Source organism: Corvus moneduloides, chromosome 4, assembly GCF_009650955.1.
Source record: "Corvus moneduloides isolate bCorMon1 chromosome 4, bCorMon1.pri, whole genome shotgun sequence".
Classification (NCBI taxonomy): Eukaryota; Metazoa; Chordata; class Aves; order Passeriformes; family Corvidae; genus Corvus; species Corvus moneduloides.
In genome coordinates, this window is record NC_045479.1 from 27,093,687 (window position 1) to 27,119,324 (window position 25,638).

General features: G+C 38.2%; 1 protein-coding gene across 5 annotated transcripts in view; it reads right to left on the bottom strand.

Annotated features, from left to right (window-relative positions):
- Nucleotides 1-1,051: 1,051 nt before the first annotated feature.
- CNOT4 (CCR4-NOT transcription complex subunit 4) overlaps nucleotides 1,052-25,638 on the bottom strand; it is a 78,148-nt gene continuing 53,561 nt past the window's right edge. Inside the window, exons 8-13 of one of the 5 annotated variants that reach the window (XM_032106434.1) lie at nucleotides 24,913-25,068; nucleotides 22,211-22,268; nucleotides 21,496-21,745; nucleotides 19,151-19,648; nucleotides 3,250-3,462; nucleotides 1,052-2,473 (exon numbers count right to left, since the gene is read on the bottom strand). In XM_032106434.1, the coding sequence (XP_031962325.1) occupies nucleotides 2,172-2,473; nucleotides 3,250-3,462; nucleotides 19,151-19,648; nucleotides 21,496-21,745; nucleotides 22,211-22,268; nucleotides 24,913-25,068 (1,477 nt within the window). In that variant the 3' untranslated portion in view covers nucleotides 1,052-2,171. The remainder of the gene's footprint in view (nucleotides 2,474-3,249; nucleotides 3,463-19,150; nucleotides 19,649-21,495; nucleotides 21,746-22,210; nucleotides 22,269-24,912; nucleotides 25,069-25,638) is intronic. The other 4 variants (XM_032106435.1, XM_032106437.1, XM_032106436.1 and 1 more) reach the window with 4 other exon arrangements.

Sequence of the window (25,638 nt, forward strand, 5' to 3'; positions counted from 1 at the left end):
ACAGGGGATGACTGGGTGACAAAAACATAGTTTGCTTTTGGGGGAGCACTGGCATCAAAGGGTGTGCACATTCCCTCAAGTAACCAGGGCACATGACTCATGTGCAGCAATGCTGCCAGTTCAGAAACAGTACACACAGGCCCATAATACAGAGAGTAATAAATACAGCACTAAAACGGCAACGCAGGTGAGAGAAGAGCAAAAGCACATAGTCACCAAGTGATGTTTTGCATAACAGGATATTTAGAAACACACTGTGCAGATTCAAGACTTGGCTTCTCTGTCCAGTGATTGATTCAGGATTTGTTCCCACTTCCTGAAAGCCAGTTCCTCCCCTGCCACATCCCCATTTAGGTGTTTACAGTTCATCAGTGGAAATTCCCTTCCTTGCCCCTACCAGCAGCAAACATTTTCATCAGGCTGTCAGCCTGAACTATACAGCTCACACCAGATGAGAAATCCTTCTGCACAGGCATCTTTAGAATTCCACGCTCTCTGCCACCCTCGTAAGCTACATCAATCAGCAGCCCAACCACAAGGCTGCAGGTTTTAAATATGTCTGCTTGGAATTATAAAAGCTTACTGGAGGCCTGTACATCAAGAGCTCTTCATCCCCTGTTGTGGAGTGACAATATTTTACACCTTTATGCAAGGCTGCTGACTAACCAGGGAGTCATAACAAATTCTCTGCTATATTTTCAGGCATATTATGGCATACTATCTACCCTGAGTGCCATGGCATTTAATTCAGAAAATATAAACAAGATTTTCATGCTTCTGATTTAAAAGGATACCACCAGTAACAGTTAGACTGACAGCCTCTAGCCATTGCCATGAGTAAAGACAACAAAATCCCTTTAAAAGGTTTAAGTGTTACGCTATTTCCACTCTTCAATACATAAGTTAGCATACAAAGCAATATTGCCAATGATAAAGTAGTTCTGGTTTAGATGAATAAGAAGAAAACCCCAAACATGCAAGTGCATACGGTTTTTACCAGATGCAGTAATTAAAAATCCAATGTTAAAAAAACCAAAAAGCAAACATGAAGTCATCATCAAGTTTTCTGTTTTATTTAAGATTTTAGTTTTAATTCTGAAGAAAGAGGTACATTTCCTTGGTTTTAGTTTTAGCGTCAGGTTATAACCATGTTTATTTATCTGTTTCTTTTTTCCTGTCTTTTCAATACTGCACAAACGTCCAGAAACTACAGGGTTAAGTAAAAGCTGCAGGCAGAGGAGGTCAGAGGTTGCTCCTGATGGTGATCATGTGGCCCCAATGCAGTGCTATCCCAGAGTGCCCTAATCAGGTGAATCTTTTCTTTAAAAAAAAAAAAAAAAAAAAAAAAGAAAGAGAGACTGATAGAGGAGACAGAAAGACTGAAGTAAATATCACTCGTGTTTCAGCTGCTTATAATTATATTACGTATACGCTAGGTATTAAATCTGTGAATACTTTTAAAACATTAAAGTTTACTTGAAATCTAAAGCCAAAATTAAAGAAAAATCTTATTCTCCCCTCTTTAAACCACTCTTTAGCAACATGCCAGTTACTCATAGCTGTGTTTTGTCTTTCAACACACTTCATGTCAAACTCTGACTGATGCAATAAAATCCCCTGCTCAAAAACAAAAAAAACCAACCAACCCCAACATAGCAATTTCCCTGTGTAGTGCCACACTGAATGCAAAATAAATGCTGGGCCACTGCTTGCCCCACATGTCCAGTAACTTCATTTAAATTAAATACCTTTTTCATGTTCTTGCATTTGATTCTGCATTGCAGTTTTTCCCCTACTGCAGATTGACACTTTTCCACTAGGCAGAAATACTCATGTGCAAAAGACGTAAGACAGTAATATTCTCCTTAAGCATTGAGACTGCATTTTGATTTCTCTCTCTCTCTTTTTTTTTTTTTTTTCTTAGAATGGTTAGAAAGTATTTCAAACAGTGTATTTCAAACACTGGTTCTGCAGAAACTTAACAAAAAGAATGGTCATGACCCTGTGATGGCATTGCATTTGGGGGGGAAGTTTGATCAGGAACTGGATTCTTCAGAAAGAAAGATATGACAGGGAACAGTAGGTGGGCATGGGGAGGAGTCAGGGTGGGACACTTCCTGCATTTCTAACGTTTTGGGTCTTATTTTTCTTTTTTTCTTTTTCCTCCTTTCCTAATGACGATCCAGCGCTGAGCTCTGTAGTAGATCTGTGGGGGTTTTACTGGGGGGTCTGAAGGCTGTCTGAAAGCCTGGAGGTGGGGAATGAAAGCTGGTGGGGTTTGAAGGAGGAGAGTAGGGATTCCAACTGGCTCTGTGCAGAGGGATCTGTGTGCCGAAGGGGTTACTGTGGTGCGTCTGTGATGGCGCTGCACTGGGGCCGTCCACCTCTGTGAGGGCCTGAAGAGATTTTAGCCAATGTGGAGGATTGTCATCTTGAAGGGTGTCTAAACTGTTTCCTGTGGAGGCTGGGATACCTAAGAAAAGAAGAAAAAAACAGGGATACAGGCAAGTCAGAGGAGAAGCAATAAATTGACCATGAAGGAGGTCAATTTAACCTAGCAAAAAGCAACAATGAAAAAACATGATTAGTTTGTACAGAAAATGCATTTTACATTATTACATGTAAGTGCCCTGCCCGCAAAAACATTTAACATTAAATCCAGACAGGAGAAAGTTCACCCTCAGAGCACTTCTTCATAAAACACACATTTTTCTATCACACATCCTGCTCAAGAACTGCCTCCCTGTCACTGTGACCTTACCACACCAAGCTGCCAGTACACTACATGCTTCACCTTTTACTCTGCCTACTTGAATCATGCTTCAGCCTCTCTAACAGGGAAACACAACCAGACAGCCTTATAAAAGAGAGCTTTATAAACAAGTGGAGTACGTCCCTTTTTAAATAACAAAGTCCAGTGCTTGCCTTCAGTGCCTCAGGACCAGCGACGCACATACCGGACATGCCATCCAGCAGAAGGGACACCTATAGATTGACCCTACAGGAAAGGGCTGATCCACCTGACTGCCTGCAAAGGTCCCGGGCATGCATTGCAAAGGCCTAAGTGACGCTCTGTTATACCTAGAGATTCCACAAAAATTCCTGGACCCTTGAGGTTTTGTGGATGGAAGCTGGAAGAGACCACCGCATACTGACTTTTTCTTTTTTTTTTTTCAGATGTAAATCAGTTTGTGCCAAATACCCATTTGATGGTTTGCCAGTGGAGCTGAAGGAGTGAGAAACGGTTACCTGTGATGATTGCGGGGTCCATCCAGCTGCCAGGGCTGTCCCAATTCAGGCTGTCGGTGGTGGCAGTGTTGGACGTTGGTACACTGTGGTTGGCGTTGGAGGGGGAAGAAGCATTGGGCAGTCCACCAAAGTTGATGTTAATGTTCGGTAGAAGTGCCCTTAGCCCGTCCTGCCATTCCTTCATATTTAAACTCTCTACAGAACTGCTGTTGTCTGGGAGATTTACCAACAAAAAAAAATGAAAGATAAAAAAATAAAAAGCTGAAGTTAGAAACAGATGTCCGTCTTTGGTGGGGTATGGGATTTTGCTTTTACTTTTTAAGCTAAGCATTTAATACTTTCCCTGTCCAAAAACTAGGGTCAATGTTTCCATGATTGATTAATTACTCAGAGGGGCTGGCAGGTTTTATACAAAAGTGTAAGGGAATGGGAGAAAGATTTAACTCCTCCCCCAATATATATTTCCCCATTTTGGTTCAGAGACTCGAATAATCAAGGACACAGTGGCTCTCCCTCTATTACTAACAGGGGAAAGTCTACCAGGTACTTGATGAGAATATCTCTGTTGCAATTCGGCTGCTGTATTAATGGGCAGCAGGCTCAAAAGGGTTGTTTTGTTTGACGTATATCAAAATGAAGAAAGGCTAGGTAGGGCTTTGCAATAGAAACTGAATGTGAGAAACCAGGGAGGCTGAGGAAAATCACAGAAGTCTTTTGTTTTGTTATAGCTTGCTCATTCACAGCCCTAGAGATGTTCTTCCGAAGGAAATGGTAATGAAGTTGGAGGGAGTGAAATTTCCTCTTGCAGTTGAAGAATAGTAGTGAAAATTCTTTAGAGACCTTTCAGAATAATTCCCGACATAGCAATATCCTCAAAATTTTGGTAAGAAGCAAACCAGCTGGACACCAAAGCAGTCAAGTCTCAACTACTTGCCTAAAAGTTTCAAGACGTATTAAGAGAAAGGACAACAGGATAATGTGGCTATTAGCACTACAGCAAATGATCCCTCAATACAAAAGTTACACCACGCTATCTAGAACACACTATCCGGTTCTCCGATCCATCTCTTGCTTTAAGTATCTCAAAGCAGGACAAACCAGACATGAGCATTCCAGTATTTATCATCCACTACAGGAAGTCATACTTTATTAACTTGTGGTCAGTTTTATTTGGAAAGGAAGTGTTAGGCAGTATGTTGGCACATGGTTGTCTTTTTGACAAATACCTACAATACAACCTTTTTTTTTTTTTAAAACATCTCTGCCTATCCTGATTGAAGAAAGGACCTTGATGTCAATCAAAATTGTTATAAAGAGATACGTTCACAATACTGCTACCTCTTCAACAACAGAAGAGATTTATGTCTTCCTGGAAAATTAGAGGATATCACTAACTTGCAACCTTATGTTGGAGAGTAAAGAAAGCAGTCTCAATTGCTATCAAAACCTGCCCTGGCAGTTTTTGTAAAGCTGAATGTTCAGAAAAAAGTGATGTCTCGAGGAATTACCTTTTTATAACTGGGGTGGGGGGGGAACCCCCAAAGCAAACAAAAAACCTACTTCTTGAAATCCTGTCCTTCCACAGCTTCTGCTTTTTCCTTTGCAGTACTAATGCACAAAATAAATGCTTTTAAAGAATTCTGTGCCATACATTTTTCATTGAAACCTGCAATCCTGAGGTTAAAAATAATAAATTATAATTTTTAAAAGTATTAGTAGAAAATGTCCTCAAGAGATATTTGCTCACAATCCTCTTGAACATCCATAAGCCCATTCGAGACAAATCCTAAATTAACTTTTTGGAACAAAAGTAGCCAGCTTATGATCACAGAAATAACTGTAACAAATTCTGCACTGTACACCATTAGTTTCCACTTTTTTTTCCTCACTGCTGCTTTAAAAAGCTTGTGCAAAGAAACACAGCTCTGTTTAATTGTTCACTTCTACTACAATGCAAAAAGCACACAAAAAATGCTTACTGAGTCCATGCATGAGCAAACATACTCATCTCAATACCTGTGAGCTAGGGATCTGCAAGGGTCTCAATCACAGACTTCACTAACCCGCAACATGCCCTCAAAACTCTTGTGTAAGAAAATAAACATGTAGTAAACGACACACCTGCAACATGTCATCAAGGAAGTCCAATGAAGACAAAGCCTGCAGGATGTTATAAGGAACAGGATAGGAAAATAAATGTCACAGGGCATTAGGCCTCCTTGGGCTAAGAAAATATATATGTTTTTGTCATGTTTTTCTCTATTTAAAAGAGACAATACAGCACACATAAGGGTCAAGAAAGGTAGCAAGTGGTTTAGATACAAGACTCTCATGGAATGGAAAAGGCTGGCACTTTCTGGTGAAGAGACACTGATGTCAGAGGCAGGCATAGTGCACCACTGCTGTGTACCCTCTCTAACACAGAACAACAGGAAATAAGAAGCTGAGAGAGACTGCTCTTTACCTCAACTGTCTGTACAAAATCTGCTTGGATTCACAGAAGTCAAGAGATGAAAGGCCCAAAAGCATTCAGTATCTACCAAAACTTTATTGTTTGCTAGCTATAAGAAAGTTAGTTTAATAAAATCTTGTGCTCCTAGGTACAAAAGTGACAAAACAGAGAATTAAAAAAAATTTATTGTCTTTCCCAAACGGGTGTGTTTGTGGGGCTGCAAGGCAAGCTAGGACAAAAACATTGTCCCTTGACACAAAAAAGCCCAAGCATCATGTTACTCAGGTGTCTATAACAAAGTTTTCCAGCTTGGCTAATAATTGCACAGAGCTAAAAAAAACCCCAACAAAATGAAACCAAAACAAAAAAAACCCTAACCAACCAAACCAAATCCAACACCCCTGATCTAAGCTTTCTCAGCCTTTAAGAAAAAATGACACAATTATTTTTTGTAATATGGGATACATTAAAGGATTAAAATGCATTAAGGCACTGAAGTAGATGGGACCAATAGGGAACGTAGTGCTCTTCAACACTCCCTGCACTACTCTCCAAGGCCTCAGTTACTGGACACCAGATAGATAAAGCACCCAGACAGAACGTGAGCAGTCTCCAGGTATCATACACCAACACCCAAACCGAACAACTAAACCAGCATGTCTTTGCTGGAGTCCGGCAAGTTTTAAACAGCCTAAGTGAAAATGCAAATCCACTCCAGAAACAAAAGTTACTTCTACCAACTGAAGAAAAGTAATTTCTTCAGAAATCACTACTCATCCTGCAGCTAGTTTGTTCTTCCTATTAAATAAGTCTATGCTTCATGATGAAGCTAGGACCATAGTTAAAAATGAGAAAAGGCTAGCTCTCAGTTAATACAAATTATCTATTAAAAAGGGCATTTGCCTATTACCTTTCCCTACTTCTAAATGTAACTGAGTTGGAAGGAGTAATTTTCTGACTATTAGCAGACTTCTCAATTGGACATTACAACCTAGGGGTGTGAGAACCAATCCAACAGTGTTTCCCTCGCTCAAGGAGTGGAAATGCTGTCTCCTTCCATAGGCTAATCTTAAAAGGCTTAAAGGAGCGTGCCTACTGATAGTGGGAAAACAGAGAAGAAAACAAGGTAAAACCCAGATGACTGCAAAGAAAATATCTTATAAACCAAGATAAATATGATATTCCTCCCCTCATGCCCTAGCTTTGTCTCCCAAAAGAGAGAATAACCTGGTGAAGCATCAATGAAAGCACCACTGTTCGCATGAAAAACAGTCTCAAAATACACACCCTGAACACTGGTCTTCCCTTGATGTGAATTTCACAATCCTGTCTGGTCTAGTGGAAACTTTTGTTTACAGGGGTGAACAGATCCCACAGTTCTAGCACTGAAATTTTCCTGTGTCTGAGGTGGTATGTCAACATGAAATAAAAGCATTTATATGTAAAATTTGGAAAGTCAACCACTGTCTTAGAATGAGAAAACAAAAGAAAAAAAGCGCTTCATCACAAATGCAACTTGTCCATCCAATCCGAATAAAAAAATATTTGAAGTTAACTTAAGAAAAAGAATACAACTGAGAAGCCTGAACATTAATTTGTATAAAAATAGTCATTAAATGAATTTCTAAATAAAATCATTGCTCCATTATCACATCCTACCAGACAGGCCGGTAGCTTTACCTCATTCTCTACCTGCAATACCTTAACGTTGTTTCTTCACATCAGGCAAAGCAGTGTATTTGGGGGAGAGGCAGTGACAAGGATTAATGGCCAAGCCAGAACACTGTTCTGTTGTACATAATCAGTACTTTTGAAGATGCTTGCACGAGCATCTGCTGCACTGACAGGGGCTGCTCCGTGACTTTCAAAGTTCTGACAATGACACTGCAATGAAGACCAAAGGTGTTTCAAACTCAGTGATGTTGACATACTCTGTATTTTTTATTGATGGGACAGCACAACTTCCAGTTTTCTTGGTGTGAGATAAGCCCACTAAAATGAATATTCTACAGTGACTAGACCACTTCAAATTATTGCCCCAATTCTGATACAAGCCTATGATAAAATCCAAAGTAAAATTCACCCAGTACATCCTTAAGTAAATATGACCAAGAGGAAAGATCACAAGACTGTTACATTAAGTGTAAAGCAAGTGTATTTCTTTGCTCTATCAAAATTATATTCCAAGGCATTACAAAAGCCTAATTTTATGCTAATTGAGTATAACCATTAAATACCTTTATGCCAAGAGTCTTCAATATTCTAGTCCCACCAAAAAGCAAGCAGTCCTGAAAATCTAGGTTGCAATTATTTATTTAAAGAACCCATTAAGTATGTCATGTGTGTGACCAAGACACACAACAGTGTGTCAACTACAGAAAAGCTTCAAATAAACAAAATAAAATCAGAGGAAAATCATCATATGAGAAAAAAAAAAAACAACTTCTAAGCAATGCCACCTACCTGACTGCAAAGAATGGAAACAAAAGAAGCCAAGAGACTATCGAGGTGTATTCAGTAACAGAATAGCTATTTCAACAACTTGGCTGTAAAAAGGCCCTTGTGAAATCTTTAAGGACACTGTACAATAAATTTTGAAGCCAAAGAAAAATGAGAGGAAAAAAAAAAGAACAGGAAAGACTACCAGAAGGAGTTCACCAAGAGTCTTTCAACTCAATTAGAAACAAATAGGGCCATCAGAGAAGCATGCTCTTTCAAGTGACATCTCTGGTCCCAGTCTCTACCTTGTACTAGCTACCATGTTCACAGATGGCACAGATCATACGTGTTTTCCCTGAAGCAGCCCATTGCCCTATTCTAAGAAGTGACTGAGGCTTCTCTATTTTGACCTCAAAATAACTTTCCACTATTGGTATTTCTGTTTTGGAAACAGTTGTCCAGTACTTCTCTTTGAGGGGGAAAGAGAAGGAAAGGACAATTTGTCACATCCAAAAAAGAAACTGTGACCACCACATTAGATAAACTCAAAAGCCTTTCATCCAAAGGTTGTATGCGTAAACATCAACAAAACAGTTATGGTAAGAACCATACCTGTTTCACTTTAGTATGAATAATAAGCTTGTTTGCTCATGGAATTTTTTAAACGATGAATAAAATCCCATTTAAACTTCTATGACCTGAAGGATTTCTCTCTCAGACTTCACTGACTCTCTATATCTACGATTCCTAGTAATCCTACAATGCTTAAACCAAACAATGAAGTTTCACCCATTCACAGAGGCCTAAGAATGTCACTGGTAGATTAGAGAAGATGGAAACTGTCCACATTTAAACAGCAATGCTGCCTGTCAGGAATACAAGTAGCCACTTCATCATATTAGGGAGATGTCAAGTGACAGGAGCACTAGAAAGTAAAGCTGTTTGCAGGGAACTTTTAAAAGCCCCACAAACATTGTCTGTACATGGGAAACAAATCGACAATTCACAAATCCCAGCTTTCTAAGTGTCATTTCACAGTGCAAATTTCAAATGAAAGTCTTACAGTCAGGAGCTCTAACAGCTGGGGAAACAAAAGATGCACAAATACATACAATTTATGTACATACACACACCTACAGAACTGGCTTTGGTAGACAAGAGATGATGAGAGTGACAGCTGGACTGACAGTCTTACAGAATCAGACTTGAAACCAGTCAGAATTTACTCGTGGGAATATTACAGTGAAATTTTGCAGCTTCAGTGAAACTCACAGACAAGGCCAAGAAGATAATCAATAAGAGAAGATGTTCTGGACACAAGGAGAGGATGTTCTTGTTATAGGACATTAAGAGTGTACAAAGAACAACTTGTGGATAATATGTAGCAACTATACTTTTGCTTGTATAGCTAATTGTTTTACTGCCTGAATGGTCATTGTTTGTTAGACAGCCTTGTCATTGTTTGCTAAGCAGCCAATCTCAGTAAGCCACAGCCACCGTGAAGAGGTATAAGGATAGCAGTAAAGAAAATAAAAAATCTTTCTACCTCTCTTGACTATGGATTACGACTAGTGGGTGCTCTTATGTCTGCCTTGACAAAAGCCACATAGAGACACCAGTCTACCCTCAGCTTTAAAATAATGCTAAGAAAGCACATTTTATCTCTATACCATATTGATTTCCATGGTTATAATAATTCCAATCAATTTAAAAGACAGCCATGTAAACAGAAACACACTATTCTTCAATGTCAAATCCAACTGCAACTTAACTTGCCAGTTAGCCAAACTATCAAGCAGAATATATTAATTCTAAAGTATACACTTAAAAGGGGAAAAGAAGATTTTCTAAATAAACTTCCTTTTTGATGATGATCTGACAGTACAACTTTTAAGCTTTCTGTGACTAAGTAAGTGTTATGAGTCAGAAAATGTCATTTATTTTCAGGGGAAATCCCTTCTACAACATTGGTATGGGGACAATAAGAAGACTCATATTTGCTTGCATGTACAGTGTCAGAATTTTATTAGGCTTGAGAAAAGCAATTTCACATCAAGTATTCTGGAGAGTTCTTGTGATTGACTTACATTTACCACAGCTCAAGAGACCAAACCATAATTATGGCAGCCAGCAACCCAATTTTAATCTATAAGCAAATTTCAAATTGAGATTCTAAGTTGCTTTGAAAAACATACCTGACTTTCTACAAAATGTTTCCAGAGAATCTCACTATTTTTTGTTGCTGACTCCATAAGAAAACAGGTTTTGGTGCTGATAATCTTTATTATTACCATGAATCTAAACTAAGTGCACAAAGACTTAAGATACTGAAACAACTGAAATAGATACTTGAATCCTACATACAGAACAGTTTGATAAAAAAGCTCAGAAAGCGTGCAATCCCATTCATCTGAGAAAAAAAGGTTCATTTTAACCTAAACTGCTTCCTCTCACATCATGCATCAGGGTTCAATCTCACCAGGTGACCCTGTTTGTCAAGAGAACAAACCAACTTTGACTTCAAATGAAAAGCCCCCATGTACAAATGTACTTGTGTGTACATGGATAGATACATGCATAAATAAAAACAAAGTATTTGAAATTTGCCCTATGGGCAATGCAATAACTAGAAATAGCAAAGAAAAAAAAAATCAGATCTTCAAAGCTATAGTAACAATTAGCAGGAGCCTATCTTGTTACAGAAATTCTGGATTCCAGGAATATCCAACCAATCAACCAACCCTCTGACTTCAGACCACAAGACCAGCATTAGCACAATGAAAGCATAGTCTGACAAATTAAGTCTGATATATATTTGTAGATTATTTCAATAATTCTGTGGGAAAATTAGATAAACTGCAAGTAAGCCAAGCTTTCACCTTCCATGACATGAAATTCATTCTGATTACTAGATGCTGTCTTCTAATAGAAGCGACCTATTTTTTAAATAGATGGATTTTTTTAAGGTAATTTCTCTGAAAGATGAAGTTCAAACGAGGCTGTGTAGAAGGAACCAAGAGATGGCATAGGATGGGGAAAAAAAAATATTTTTTTGCCCTTATATGTGATTTGGCAGTACTAGGAGGAAGAACACTATTTGCAGAGCTGCTCTTTTTAGTTGCTGCTATTCCTTCAGGATTCATTTATGCTTCACCCCCAACACAATTTTAAATAAAGATTATGTTTGCTCTTTCAGTTGTTTTTCAAGCTGGTGCACTTAAAAAAAAGTTTATGCAGAAAGCCAATTAATTACCTGTACTTTTTGCTGAAATGCACCAGTCATTATTGGTATTTTGTTAAATGGACTTAGAAAGAGCCAAAGTTTCAGGTCCATGCCAAGGCACAGCCTTTTGTTAGACACTGAGGTGGCAGTGCCAAGTGCACTCGTTTCCAATCTTTAAAAAGAAAATGCCATGTTTTTAACATCACTAAGACAGCTGCACCTTTTAACTCATGCCAGTGACTTACTACATAGTTTGAAGTGACGTCAGAAAAGCATCTAAGAGAACACAGCATCCCAAGGCTAAGCACCTGCCTGCTGGAGGAAGGAGACACTCTACTAAGATAACAGAACTGCCTCTTACAGTACTGCAGGGCCATCCCAAGATCTTACCAGTTACCTGGAAAAGGAAACAACCTTGCTAAATTTTGGTGAACCAGTCTCAAAGAGGTTCTATTAACAATAAATGCAGTCTCTCATCCCTAAAACCCAGGCAAAATCCAACATTTAGTGTAGCTGAAGCTCCTTTGGTGACACTACTACAGACACAAACAGCCGTGAAATTTGATATGAAATACCTCCTGTCTGCTTGGCTTTTCCCCTTTTCTCGAAAGTCAGCAAAAAAGCTGTCAGGACTGATCATCCAGAATGCAAACTGGTTCAGCTACTCCAGCCACCTATTTCAGCCAACCCCAAATTTATTTCAAATGTAATGGAGTTAATGTGATTAGTCATTCCTCTGATACATTGCGAGCAAGTTGGAGGACTTTTTCCCACTTTTTCCTTTGTCACATACATATTCTTCTTCCAAAATAAAATTACACATTTAAAAATAGTCATCTTGCTACCCAAAAAAGCAGGATGCCTGGCTTTCACTGTCATGCCTAAAAAAAATCTTGCAATCAAAGATTTAAAAAAATTTGTAAGAGCTTAAAACCAAGCTAGAGAGACGAAGACGGATATTTATGTATCAAGCCTTATTTGAAACAGTATCACCTATATAATCATAGGAAAAAAATTCCGCAGGATTTAGAAAACAGTTGAAGTATTAGCACTGAAAAGGCACTGGACGGAAGGGTGGGTTGTGTGAGATGAGGTTTTGAAACAGATGGAGAAGTAGCAGGACTTAAAGGACAGGTGCTGTGGATGAAGTTCTTTCAGAGATCATGACAAAATTACACCAAGGAAGCCAGGCCTTCATAGCGAATGTAGGAAGTGTATGGGAGTTAAGGGACAAGACACCAGAGCTAAGAAAAGGAATATCCACAGGATATTTCAATCTTGACACCAATTTAGTATTTTGGAAATTAATCTGAAATCCCATTTCAATTTAATTTAGTTTAAACCTGGGTGCATAAAAAACCCCACCAAACTCCTCCAGGGAAACAGAAATGAGCAAGCCAAAAGTTTCTTTTCAAAATAGATTAGTTCCATATTGTGCCAAACACTTCCTCTTCACCAGTGAAATAGAAAATTAGTTATGATGGGAAGTTAAAGGAGAGTGAATTTCAAGGTGGGGATACACACAGACACAAAGCATCTCCTGAAGAGGAAAGATGGAGGACTAAGAACCTCCATGGAAAAAATGGGGTGCTGTGAGCATAAGGATTGATAAGAAGAACAAAATGTTCAATGGCAAAGGCTGTACTAACAGTCATTTTGTTGAGGAAAACAGGATATGCAAGAATCAGTAAAAGCAATAATGGTAACGGCTGAGGGCTATTTACAGAAAGTACTTTTCATTTTACAATTTCAGAGCCGTTTCAAATGAAGAGTGACCCTGTTATCAGGGCAACATCCACTTCTGAGAGGAGCTGCTCTGCACTCTGGAAAAGATACAAGCCTTTGGAAATGCCATATGTGGCACCTATAACTATGAGTTGTATCAGCCAAGATGTTCACCGGATTTCCTATTTTCAGTATTTATACCTAATCAGACAAAGACTTCAGCTACAGGCAGCTATAGGTCTAACCAGGGGGCACAGAAAAGATGACATTCAGCTGCCATGCTATCTGTCCAGCTGCTGTTGGAAAGCTAAATATCAAGGAAGACCATCAAGTGAACAAGTGGTCTTCTTTAAAACATTAGGTCACAAAATTAATGGACTAATGCCTCTCTTACTGTAAAGAGTAAGGAAACCAATACTTAAAACAGGCATTAAAACTTCCAGGTTTATTGTCAGGTCAAGAGGAAAAGTACAGGAAAATGTTCGACCATGGCATCCAAATAAAGGGATGTGAGGCACCACTGTTTAAGTCACATTGCTTGTTACTAGGGTATGGGATTAAATGCATATTTTACACAGCACTTAGAGAATTTTAATTTTTACAGCATGCTGAATTCAACAGCCACACCACATGGCCCAAACCTTTTAAAAAGGCACAGTAGCAGAACACACCCAAAACCCCATAGCAAATTATTATCCTGAGACCACAGAAAAATGTCAGCTGCTATGCCACAAATTCTTTGTTTCCTTCCAAGACTGTAGGGTATGGGGTATGTGTTTGCGTTTTTTCAGGAGATAGAAACAACCCAGGGAGAGCAAAGTCAAAAAGACAAAGACCAAATTAAAAATGTGTGTCTCAAATGGAAATGCAGTTATGTTATGGGAAAATACCAAGTCAGACAAGGAATCTTAGTATTAAAGAGAAAGCATGTTAATCCTTGTTCTGGTATCTCATCCCTTTTTGTAAATAAAGTCTCTAAATAATATGACCACAGCCAACATATAGGGATCTTCCCTTGTTTCACTAAAATCTTGTCCAAAAGGTAGCATTAGGCAAGAAAGGATTTGATGTTCAAGACAAGCTCAGTGGCTGGGGGCATAGAGCCCAGAAAATTTAAAGCAGGAGCAGATGCAACACCATAAATTGCTCAGAAATGGAAGAGCTCAGGACTTAAAATAAGTGGGAAGATGTTGGGCCTTCTTAATAAAACTGTCATTGCTTTGTCCTCTCTGCTACCAGCTACTGCTTCACAAAAACCTAAAGGCAGCCATGACACAAAAACACACATGCTAATCTATGTCTGGATAAGGAATGCAACACCACTACCACGGACACTGCTGGGGGACACCCAAAATTAATAGAGCTGTCTGCCCATTTATTGTCTCATCTTAAAATATACATAATACCATCAATAAGGATGTACATATTCAACAGATATAAGCTACAGCATCAAAACTAAAAGGTCTTACGAGAATAAAATTTTGACTCTTCATTACATTCTATTACACAGACTTATGACATTCAACCCCCCATGTTTTGAAATTTCAGGAACAGCTCACAGAAACCTATTGCAGTTTCCATATCAGTCAGTTGCATAGTTAAAATATCTTGATGAACTTTACAGTGGTTATCTTCAAAGACAGAGTAGAACATTTTTCCCCCTATCCTAAACAGGGTTTAATTCTTTATGGTTTCTATCTGTGTCCACTTGACTATTTCCTCTAACTTAGGTTTTTAATGTATGTATTATATACATAAATTGCCTCTGTTCAAGAAGCATTTGGACAGTGCTTTGAGACACATGATTTAATTTTTAGGCTGCCCTGTGCAGAGTTAGAAATTGGACTTGATCCTTGTGGATCCCTTCCAACTCAGGGGTTTCAATGATTTGTTTGAGAAGAATATATACATGTTATTGTGTAGGAGTAGTCTTGGAAGAGTTTGAAGTACCTCATTATTATCAAATATAGAGAGCTTACAATTAACTTTCACATTCAGGATAATTATGAAATTAATAAATGAAGTAATAGCCAGTGTTTCAAAATGTCAAGTACTTCATTCTGCATAGAACTGATGGGAAAGTGGACTAACCATTTAAACTTTTTCCTAATACTTTAAACTCTGAGCTTGTTACTATATTTCCATCTAACAAAATCAATGACTACTAACCACTCAGTAAATTCAAGAAATAAAACTATACATTTCTATTTGCAAATTATTAATATGCATACTTCTCAGGTTGTAAGCATTTGTCTCAAAACACACTGTTAATGTGACTCTTACCTTACTCTATGATCTCATACTATACCTATTATTTTTGAACACACCACAGGCAGTAGGGTAGCAAAGATGATGGTGTACTAGCTATCAAATTACAAAGAGTTTCCTGTTATCCTATAGTAACGCAAAAATAAAGGCACACAGCCACCCACGGTGCTGTCAGTAAATCAATCTTTCCCTTGGCATTATCTGCAGAACAAAGCATAGCTGCTGGCCAATATTCTTAGGACAGTTTGCATACAACCTAGGGTAAGACTGCTTGTAGCAACAATCACACTGTCCATGAAGAAGTCACTGAACTGTTCTCCTGAAGCACAGTTACAATTACACAGTAAACCATCTAATCAATCCCACTCCAGAGAGCAGCAATAAGCTTAAATTGTCCCTGAAAATAACAACATGTAACATCTGTTACAGTTTACAAAACCATACGGTGGGGGAAGGAAAAAAAAAAAACCACTTATTTGGGAATCAATCAATCAAAAAGTTCATTTAAATATGGATTGGGGACAAATGTACGCCTGATGAATATGACACATTTCAAGTACATGCATAATAAATCTATGAAGTCAATCATGTGTCACTGTGTAATTCCACTGGAAACCACAGAATTAGTTAATAAATACTACTTCCTCTGAGAAATAGGCAACCAAATTCCACAAAGAAATTACCTTTAAATGAGAACTTAATTTAAAAAAAAAAAAAAAAAAGGTAGTGCCTGTGTTCCTCCATTTCAATTGGGTACACATCACAAAACAGCCCTGCCTGCAGCTGTGGGGTTATGAATACAGCACAGCTCTGATTCTCAAATAAACAAAAGGTAGCTTCAGCAAATTACATTTAACATGTCACACATGAGCATTTCAAATTCATGTGAATGATGCCTAAAGCAGAAACAGCAACAGTTTAAAAGACACCATTTTCTTCATTCATACAAGCTTCCATACCACAAATACACTTAGTGAAATCAACTCGAGTTTAGAAAGCCTAGAAAATACTATACTAACACATGAATTTATAGAAATTATTAAATCTGCTTGTTTTGACATAAATAAAAAGGTTCAAAAGGGTTGATTAAATAGAACAGGCAGACAGACTAATGTGCCTGTTCTCACCCTGCTTTTTTTTTTACCAGTAACTGGTCCAGTATTAGCTACTTTAGGAATTTATAATCCTGTGAAAAACTGTGATCAAAGACCTTAAGAAACATGTGACTTTTACAGCAGTAGAGGGGTCTCTGCTACAAGAGAGAGTGTGAAGTTTCACCTGCACTTGGTTTCTTTTCCTGTTATAGCTGAACCAGCCAAGTTCACTAAAACACCCTAATATGCAGTAACAAAAGAGCCAAGAAAAAGGAGCTTCAGGTGTACTACAACTAACTGCTCCATACTGCTAAATAGCTGTTATGATACACACAGCCTTTCTAGCAGGTCAGCTAGGGTATGTTACAAACTACTGCAAATAAAGTCTTATACACAAGAGTTCTCTGCACTTGGAAACCACTTTCTTTCCCCAACCCCACCAGAGAGCTGTATCTGTAAATTACATGAGGAAACTAGGAAAATTCTGTAATTATCTACTTGCTACTGATAGATTAAAAGCAAACAAAGAACAGGAATTATTTTTTCAAACAGAATATAAAAGGGATTCATTGAGAGACCTGTACTCTAGATGCAGGTTAAAAAAAAGAATAATCAATAAATTGGAAACTATTAAGTCAGCACACAAAAAATGAGTTATGAGGTCATCTCCTGACTTTAAAATTATTTGTACTTCTGAGGCAGTTAGAGCACTAAAATAAATACAAATAGTACAAACCCATAACCCAGCAAACTAAACCAGAACTGAGACTTCAGCTGATTTCTGGCAGCAAAAAAAGACGAAGTAATCTATCCTTGTGCAAATGATTCTTTTTCCAAAATATATCAAAGCTGACATGTAGATCAGCTGAGAAGTGTTTGCAGTGCAGCAACTGCTGCTATCTAATTGTCAGCCAGTCAACTAACAATGTTTTCCATAACAAGAGATTAAAACCAACTCAAAGGATCTTTCCATAGTTACTACAGCTGATGTTTATTCTGGTTTTAGCACGGTGTTTGCCAAAAATATTTTTAGATTAATTGGTTCTACAGTTGCACACATAAAAAGAACATAAATATCAATTCTGTTACCTTAAAACATATGGGGGAAGTGCATGGCCTGGGCTGTGCATCAACCAGCACCACACAACCTGCTCTTCAGAAGCTGAACAAGAGATCTACAAGTCTTCTACAAACAGAAAAAGTTCCGCTTTCAAACTGTTAACTACACTTAAAATAATGCAATACTTTTGCAAACCTAGAATCAATCTCTATGAACACATTTTTTTCAACACTAAAGGATTTTTCTGGTCCCCCAGTCCATAAGAGTCTTGTTACTGACTCCTCAAAGTAGAAGTTTTTACAATTGAGCAGTAGAGTTGAAAAGTGGTATCTTCTTGTTTTTCTGAAAGTTCTACATAGTTTAGGGGAAAGTGAGCAAAATTGCAGCTGTGGATGCTGTACTTTTTTAGTCCATGCCAGAAACAACTTTTTTTTTTTAGTGCAACCAGTATCAGTCATTTTAGGCTAAACACTTTGCCATTGCCAGCATAAAGAGTTTTGAACTACTTGCATTTGTAGTCTGGACCAGGTTTATACTTGAATCAGCCTGAAGACCCTACAGCAGTACTGTAGCTGCAAAAAGCCTTCAAAGAGGACAACGTACAGGAAAGTAACAGCCAAAATTAGCTCTTGTACTACAGCATCAAAAAAACCACTAACTTTTTCTAGGTCACTTTCTTATAATAAAGCTAGTACTTCTAAAGCCCATGAAAAGAAAATAATGCTGGCAACATCTCAAGAGGCAGTTTTCTCTACCTCAAGGCTACAAAGAGCTAACAGAGACTTCCTACCTGCAGTTGGTTATACATGTAATACAATTTTTTCCCCTGTTACAAGAAGAATGTTTGGGACAAGCTAAACTGGAGTATGGAAGGACTTCAAACCACAGAAACGAATTTTTAATCAAGACAATTATTGTTACAATTAGCTCCTTAGTTGTAATGTTTGATGCAACAGGCTATTAATCCACTCAGGGCAGCCTGAACTGGCCTGACTGCACATTTATTTTTCTCCAACATCACAATCCTCAGAACCAGGATGAATCCTCTTACACACACTGCAAGCATCCATTCAGTGAAGATTAGCATAATATTAAGGCCATCTGAAGTACAGAAATGAACAGCACTGAATGTATTAAGGCCATCTGAAGTACAGAAATGAACAGCACTGAATGTTTATTGTGCAGCCATTCGGTTATGTGCAAGAGGGAACAACTCAGCAGGGACATCTGGCACAAATTACCATCATTACAGTTTTTTGCACGACTTTAAGAACTCTGGTCAACATCTGCATGCCAACGTGAAAGTCACAATGCACTTCCAGGGCCTATTCTTAAGTAAAGCCACTCTGGCAAGAGTGAAGAACCAAAATACCAATCTGCTTTGGCACAAAATTAAGCGGGCACATAATACTCCACCTTCCTTATAAAGCTCAGTATTTACAAGGCTAAATATCCAGTTACTTTATTTTAATGGAAAGGACCTATTTAAAACAACATTCCTCCCTCCATTCATAAACCTAGTATGACAGTCAAGAGATTAGGTCTACTGCTTGTTGCTGGCTATTCCCTTTTCCTGTTTTGACTCAGAGAAGCTGAGAGCATGAATTAAGTCATATTCATGGCTGTCCCTATTCACCTACCTGATATAGGGATCCCTCCCAGACCTGTGCTGTGTTGTGGTGGGAGATTCAAGTCCAAGAAATTACTATTTGAGGTGGGATTTGCTGTGTGGTTCAAGTGCATGATGCTATTGCGTGGGAAGGCCATCCAAGGATAGCGAGCTGCTTGGCCTGGAAAACTGAAGGAGTTGTAAACTGCTCGATGCTGTTGAAACTGTGGAAACCTCTGTGGCATGACTGGAAAGGTGCTACTGAGAGAGTTGGCATTTGTGGGTGCAGCAGGATGCAGGAATCCAGAACCTGGCCCTTTGGCAGTTGTAGTGTGTGGGGTAGGGTTCTGAAGAGATGTGGGCGAAAGGGAAGGTTGGTCTTGGACTGACAGTTCCTTCTCAATCAGGTCTGCTAAGGCTTTGCGGGTGATGTCAAAGGGATCAAACCCTAAGTCGTCCTCTTGCTGTTTGGAGGAACCAAACCCAAAAGCTGCTTGCCAGTCTGTGGAGGAGGATACTGGTATAGTTTCTGTTGGAGAAGAAAGGAACAGGATTTAGAACGAGAATTAGAAATTATTTATCCATATAAAAACTTCAGCCTGTGTATCTGACTGTGGTCTATTATCTTTCACATAATACTACTTTATACGTTCCCCAAAGACACCTTACTCATCACCTTAGAATGCCATTTTGAGAACAAACTGTCACAGATTTCTACTAAAGGTGAAGTGCTAGAACTAACAAATAACATTTTTACTGCAGAACTGTTCTGTTCTTGAACTATAGAAAAACCTTATCCTAAGTATTTTCAGGAATAACCCCAAGTAGAAAGAGACCAACGAACACTTGCTTAGAGTCTTCTTTATCCCATATTATTTCATGGAAGTGTGAACAACCAGAATTTAAATCAAGTTGTTACTCAGTTCAGTATTTTGCTTTCACTATTAATGCTGTGCAAGAAAGATAAGCAGGACATTCCCTCTCAAAAGAAAGGACCTCAGAGGAGTTGTTCAAAACAAAAAAACCCTCAAAAAATCCCTTACTGTCTACCATTATGAAGAGAAGCAAGCCAAATTCTTGAGGAGACCCAATGATAAAATAAAAAAGGGAACTGCATCACAGGATATTGTTAAATACTGTGAGGCAGTGCTGCAAAAAATATTATCAGAATTTGTCTTCATTTTCAATTACTACTTCTTTTCATTTTAGCGTTATTCATTATAGCATTATGTTTCTTGTTCAGGTCTGGGTCTATCTTCAAAGTATTTTTCCTCAAAATTGTGGTCAAGCAAGCTGCTAAGTATAGGGTAGCATCACTTGCACCATTAACTCCCTCTGCTGGTAGGGACCTGGTCTGCCGCTTTAAGGAGGTTCAGTATCCTCTCGGAGAAGGAATCTACGCTTCTGTTTTCACTCTAAAATCCATGCTGATAGATAAAGAGTTGCTAGACCAACAAGAACTTGTCCTTTAAACAGCAACCAACTTTATATTAACTATGATCTCTACTACCTGAAAATTGTCTCTCGCTGCTACTTAGTCCTCACAAAATTGCTGCATCAAGTACCTTAGCAGCAAGTAATTTCCTTGGTAATAAATACTGTTTACAAACAAAATTATGATATCCAGGAGCAAGATAAACATCAGAAGATGACTAATCACTAAGTAAACCAACTCTGCCATAACACTGTTTGAATTCCATTTTTTACTGATACAGTTTAATTTAATTTTCTAACAATTCCCTCAGACTTACAATTTGTGAGCTCTTAAATACTGTTAACCACTCCCAAGACTCTATCATTGCAACTAAAACGATGTTTCATGCATGAGACATGGTATTTCATAGGAAAGTACCTGGAAAATACAGGTATCTTTCAGGTGATGAAATTAAACATAACTTGTCTGAATTCATAGAATCTGACCTCAGAAAGAGAAAGATTAGGCACCTTCAGATAACTATGCAGGATACTAAAGAAAATTCTGAATTCTACAGAACAGCTTCTGATATTAGAACTACAGATTATCACACCAATATATACTGATACCCTATATTTTCCCCATTCTCAATAAAAACCTGTAACACTAAATATTAAAGCATACATGTGACATCCTATACATGTTGCTAAGAAAAACTAAAATAAGTACTCTCAATTCAGCCACGCAGCTTGAAAGCTCTGTAAAGTTTCTTTAAGAAGAAACCCTTAGGTCAGTGCAATTCATTTGCAGTTAAGTGACAAATCTTTTTGCCATTTTTAAGGGGGGAAAACACAGTATGGAATAAGTCCTAGACTTTCAGGTTCTACAGAGTTTTAAGCCCTGTACAACTCCATACAAGTTTAAGCAATTGCAATACCAAGCCATGTAACTTGTGGATGTACCTGATGTGAAGAGGCTCTGTGGTTCTGGTGCTGTGGGCCAGTCACTTGAAGTCTGTGGAGAGCTGGGGAATGGAGGAAGCCCACTAGGGATGGGGTTAGGGTGCCGGAAGTTGTCAGAGAAGAGTGACTGTGATTCTGTTACAGCCCCTTCAAAAGGGGACCGTGCACTGTGATTAGATGAACTGATGGGTATAACTGGATTGGGTTTTGTTAAACCAGGTGGTGGTGAAGGTGTGTCACTGTTTGTTATCTACAGGCAAGAGAAAAAGAGAAAAATTAGGACATGAGTTTATATATAAAATATTCACTAATTCAGATAAAAAATTTCCTCAAAACTTTTGGCCACAATTGGGTTTAAGATAAAGCTCAGCACAAGGTCAAACAAAAAATCAACTTAGCGATAGCCTTTTAAAATTTTATTTAAAATTATCACAGACGAAACTAGGGTGGAAAATGACATTTGAAATCATTGAGTCCAACCTATGACTGAACACCACCTTGTCAACTAGACCACGGCACCAAGTGCCACATCCAGTCCTTTCTTAAACACCTCCAGAGACGGAGACTCCACCACCTCCTGGTCCATTAATCCATTCCCAATGGATTAATGCCCAATTACGATACACTTCAGAAAATACTTGCTTCTCCAACTGCAAGTTGCATTAAGTCCTCAAACCCACTTGTTACTTTCAGAGCACTTATCTTTGTGTCTTACCTGCTGAGAGCTGTCACCATTTCCTATACTGAGGGAATCTGAAGGTTTATCGATAGGGCTGCAAAAGTGGAAGGGAAAAAGACAGTAAGACACTCAAGTATTTAACATGAAAAATCAACATTTGCTTATGCAGTGGAAGACAAGCCTTAAAATAAAAACAAAGCAAAATTAAGAAGTAGGAATTAAGATGGAAAAAAGTCCACTTATTTTTTTTATGAGACTGCTTTTTTAATCATAAGCATTCCAATCGTTTGTCATATACTGTAATACTTCTTTTCACCACCCTCCACTCTGCTTGCTGACCACCTTAAGGAATAAAAGAAAAGTTTTGAACATGTTCGTAGCTACTCTATACCATACAAAAAGCCAGAACTCTATCCTACGGCAGTATTTTGTAACACTCAGTTCCATCTATGATACTCCTGTAAAGAAACTTGAAAATATCTATTTTCCAAATACACAAGTTTTCAGTTTCCATACAAATCCTAAATAAATCTGGGAGAGATAAAACATTAAATTAACGATTTAGTCTTGGTGGCAAGTTAAGCTTCCCACCAGCCTTTAAGATTTTAACCAGCAGACATTAGTCCCAAGTTAAAAAAATTGAGGTTTGAGATGACAGAAGGGGAAAAAAAACATAGCACAAAAAACTGCCAATAATAAGGATAATACAGATACAGCAGAAAACCACCTCAGAAAGCCATTCACTGCAAATTATTGTTTGAAATAAATGGCACATCTCAGGATTCAAGATTCTTATGGGCATCTGTGAGTTGCCTTAATTATGCTAAATACCACACTAATGAAATGGTATTATTGAAGTTCACACTAAAATCTTTGCTTCACAACTTCAAGGTACTCTCTTTGTCATCTACCCGTAAGAAAAGATGCACAAGCATCAAGCTGCGCAGGCCAATACACAGATTCTACAAACAAGCACCAGAAGTAAGAACTTGAATTTCAGTTCCATTAAGAGGCCCCAATGTGATACAAGTCAAATTACAGTTACGATGTTAGCACAGGAAAAATATATGTAACAATTTCTTTTACCTGGGTGCAGACTTCAGATTCTAGATACACTTTGTTTTCAAACAGCCTTTGCTGCTGCAAAGTTTAATTACGGCATACAGCCATACAGTAAGGTCAACAATTTGTAAGATTGCTTCCACTGATAATTCTTCCCCTCACCCCAAAATGACTAATCGAAACCCAGCAGAATTACTTCTCCATTCTAAAAGAAACTGTGTAAGAGTAATCATCAATAAATTTTTTTGTAAAAAAAGAGCACTGATTGGGTCAGTATCTCAAACAGATAAATTAAGCTGAAATATTTATGACTACAAATTATGAAATATTTATGACTACAAAAGAAAAACCACTGCATTACTCCAGTGAAGATTTACAAATACTCTCTACTTAGTGGTCCCACAGCATGAATAAAGCTCTTCCATTTGAAACAAACTGCTTTTGGTTAGCAATTTTAAATACCTATAGCACAGAAATTTGCTGTAGACTCTTCAATACACAATTCTGATTGTAGAGCTGATATTCCAGTCAAATTCTTTCCCTACAGCTAACAGTCACAATACTGCAGTCTAAAAAGCTATGAGTAAGACAACTTTTACTGACAATCTAAATGATGAAAATGGTCGTTATACTTGAACCTGCCTAAGGAGCCTTTATTCGCAAGACAGACTTCCAGCCCTCAGGAACGAACAAGACTTATTGACTATAATATTTTTATTTACATTTAATACATTCTTTTCAGGAAGAAAAGAAAAATGCACATCGCTACTGAGAGGCAATTCACAGGCTCTCTGATCACTCCTCAATGGGACTGCTATTTAGCCTAACAAGAAGGTACCACTTTCAGCAACACTCTCTATTTTAATGCATGGGTTCAATATTGATTTAAAATGAAGATTGGCTACTTACTCAGCAGCACCACTGCTTGAAATATTAGGGTTTACCTTGCTTTTCCCCCATCCAACCTCTGAATGAGCCAAACGTGTATTACCTAAAGGGGTCCATAAATAACAAACCAGCACAACTACAGACTAAAAAACTGGAACTGCAAGTGATGTGTAAGGTAGAAGAGGACACCGGTTCTATTCAAGAAGGGCATCAAAAAAGAAAAAATGTTGGCTGGCAATAAGAGGTTATTGTAAGCAGATGAATTACTTCCGCTACACAAAGAAGCCTCAGTTGAATCTGCTGCCCTGTTGTCCCTCCAAGTGGTAATTGGGGAACCCTTTGCTCTGGAGTTGTGTTTCTGGAACACATCACTAGAAGAAAACGACAGATATTTTAGCCCTAACATTTAACTTCCCTCTACTGAAGCTTTTCCAAGTGACAAGCCTCCTGATGTACAGCATGTGCTTTTGTGAAAGCTTCTGTATAGAAAAAAAGGAAGGGCTCAGCTCTGACTGGGACTGTGCAGCTGTACAAGCTGTTGATCCCCTGGTTATTCTGTTCCACTCAGCTCTTACCTGTGTTGTCACTTACTAACTTCATGTTAGGGTTCCCCTGCACAGTCTGCCAATCAGTCTTTTTAACATGGGCCATGCTAAGCCCAGCTTTTTGTGACCTGATCAGGATTTGAATCCAGCTCTCCAACCAGAGAGACTGAAGAATCATTCCCTCCACACCAATCAGTGAGAGAGAAAGCAAGCTATCTGAAGTATAAAAGGCAGTGCAATTACCCGAAATCTGAGTCTGCACCATCTGGAGTCATGTGTTCTGGGTCTGTGCCATTTTCTAATATAGGAGGCGTTTTCCTGTGTTCCATTGTTAAACCGTTGGCTGATTTACTTGAACTCTGTAATGATGGCCAGGCATCTTTGCTATTACTGTTGGGTCTGGAAAAAGGCAAGAGTAAAATAAAAAAAAAATAGAAGAGTTCAAGTTATGAAGAAAGTGTTTTAAAAATTGTAAACACTGGGGAAATAAATCCTTGTGCCAGACAATCCATAAGAATAGATTTATCTGGATATTATTTTTCAGATTTTAAATGGTGATGACTTAAAAAAATAATTAGTGGGATAGGTAGGGTAGAAAGAAAACCAGAGGGAAGTCTGTTTTCTTTGCTGAATAGATAGCTGCTTTGCCAATGCTAAAGTTCAAACGTGCCCATCTGGGGGAGAAGAAAAAAATGTAAATAAAAATGAAAAATGCCATCAACAGTTCAAGTGTCCAGACCTTTGCATACCTCATTTAGAATTACTTGCTTTAGCCCATAACTATTTTTAAGTTCTGTAAGTCACAAGCTAAGTCCTTCTTTTTTTAATATATGTTTTCTATTCCAGGCCCTATCAAGCCTGGCCACAACAGATGAAGTTTTATGTTTTACACCTACACAAGAGTCTACAGCTTTGCTAACGGACCATGAGATCAGCCAGACAAACACACTGTTCAAGTTACTGCTCCAT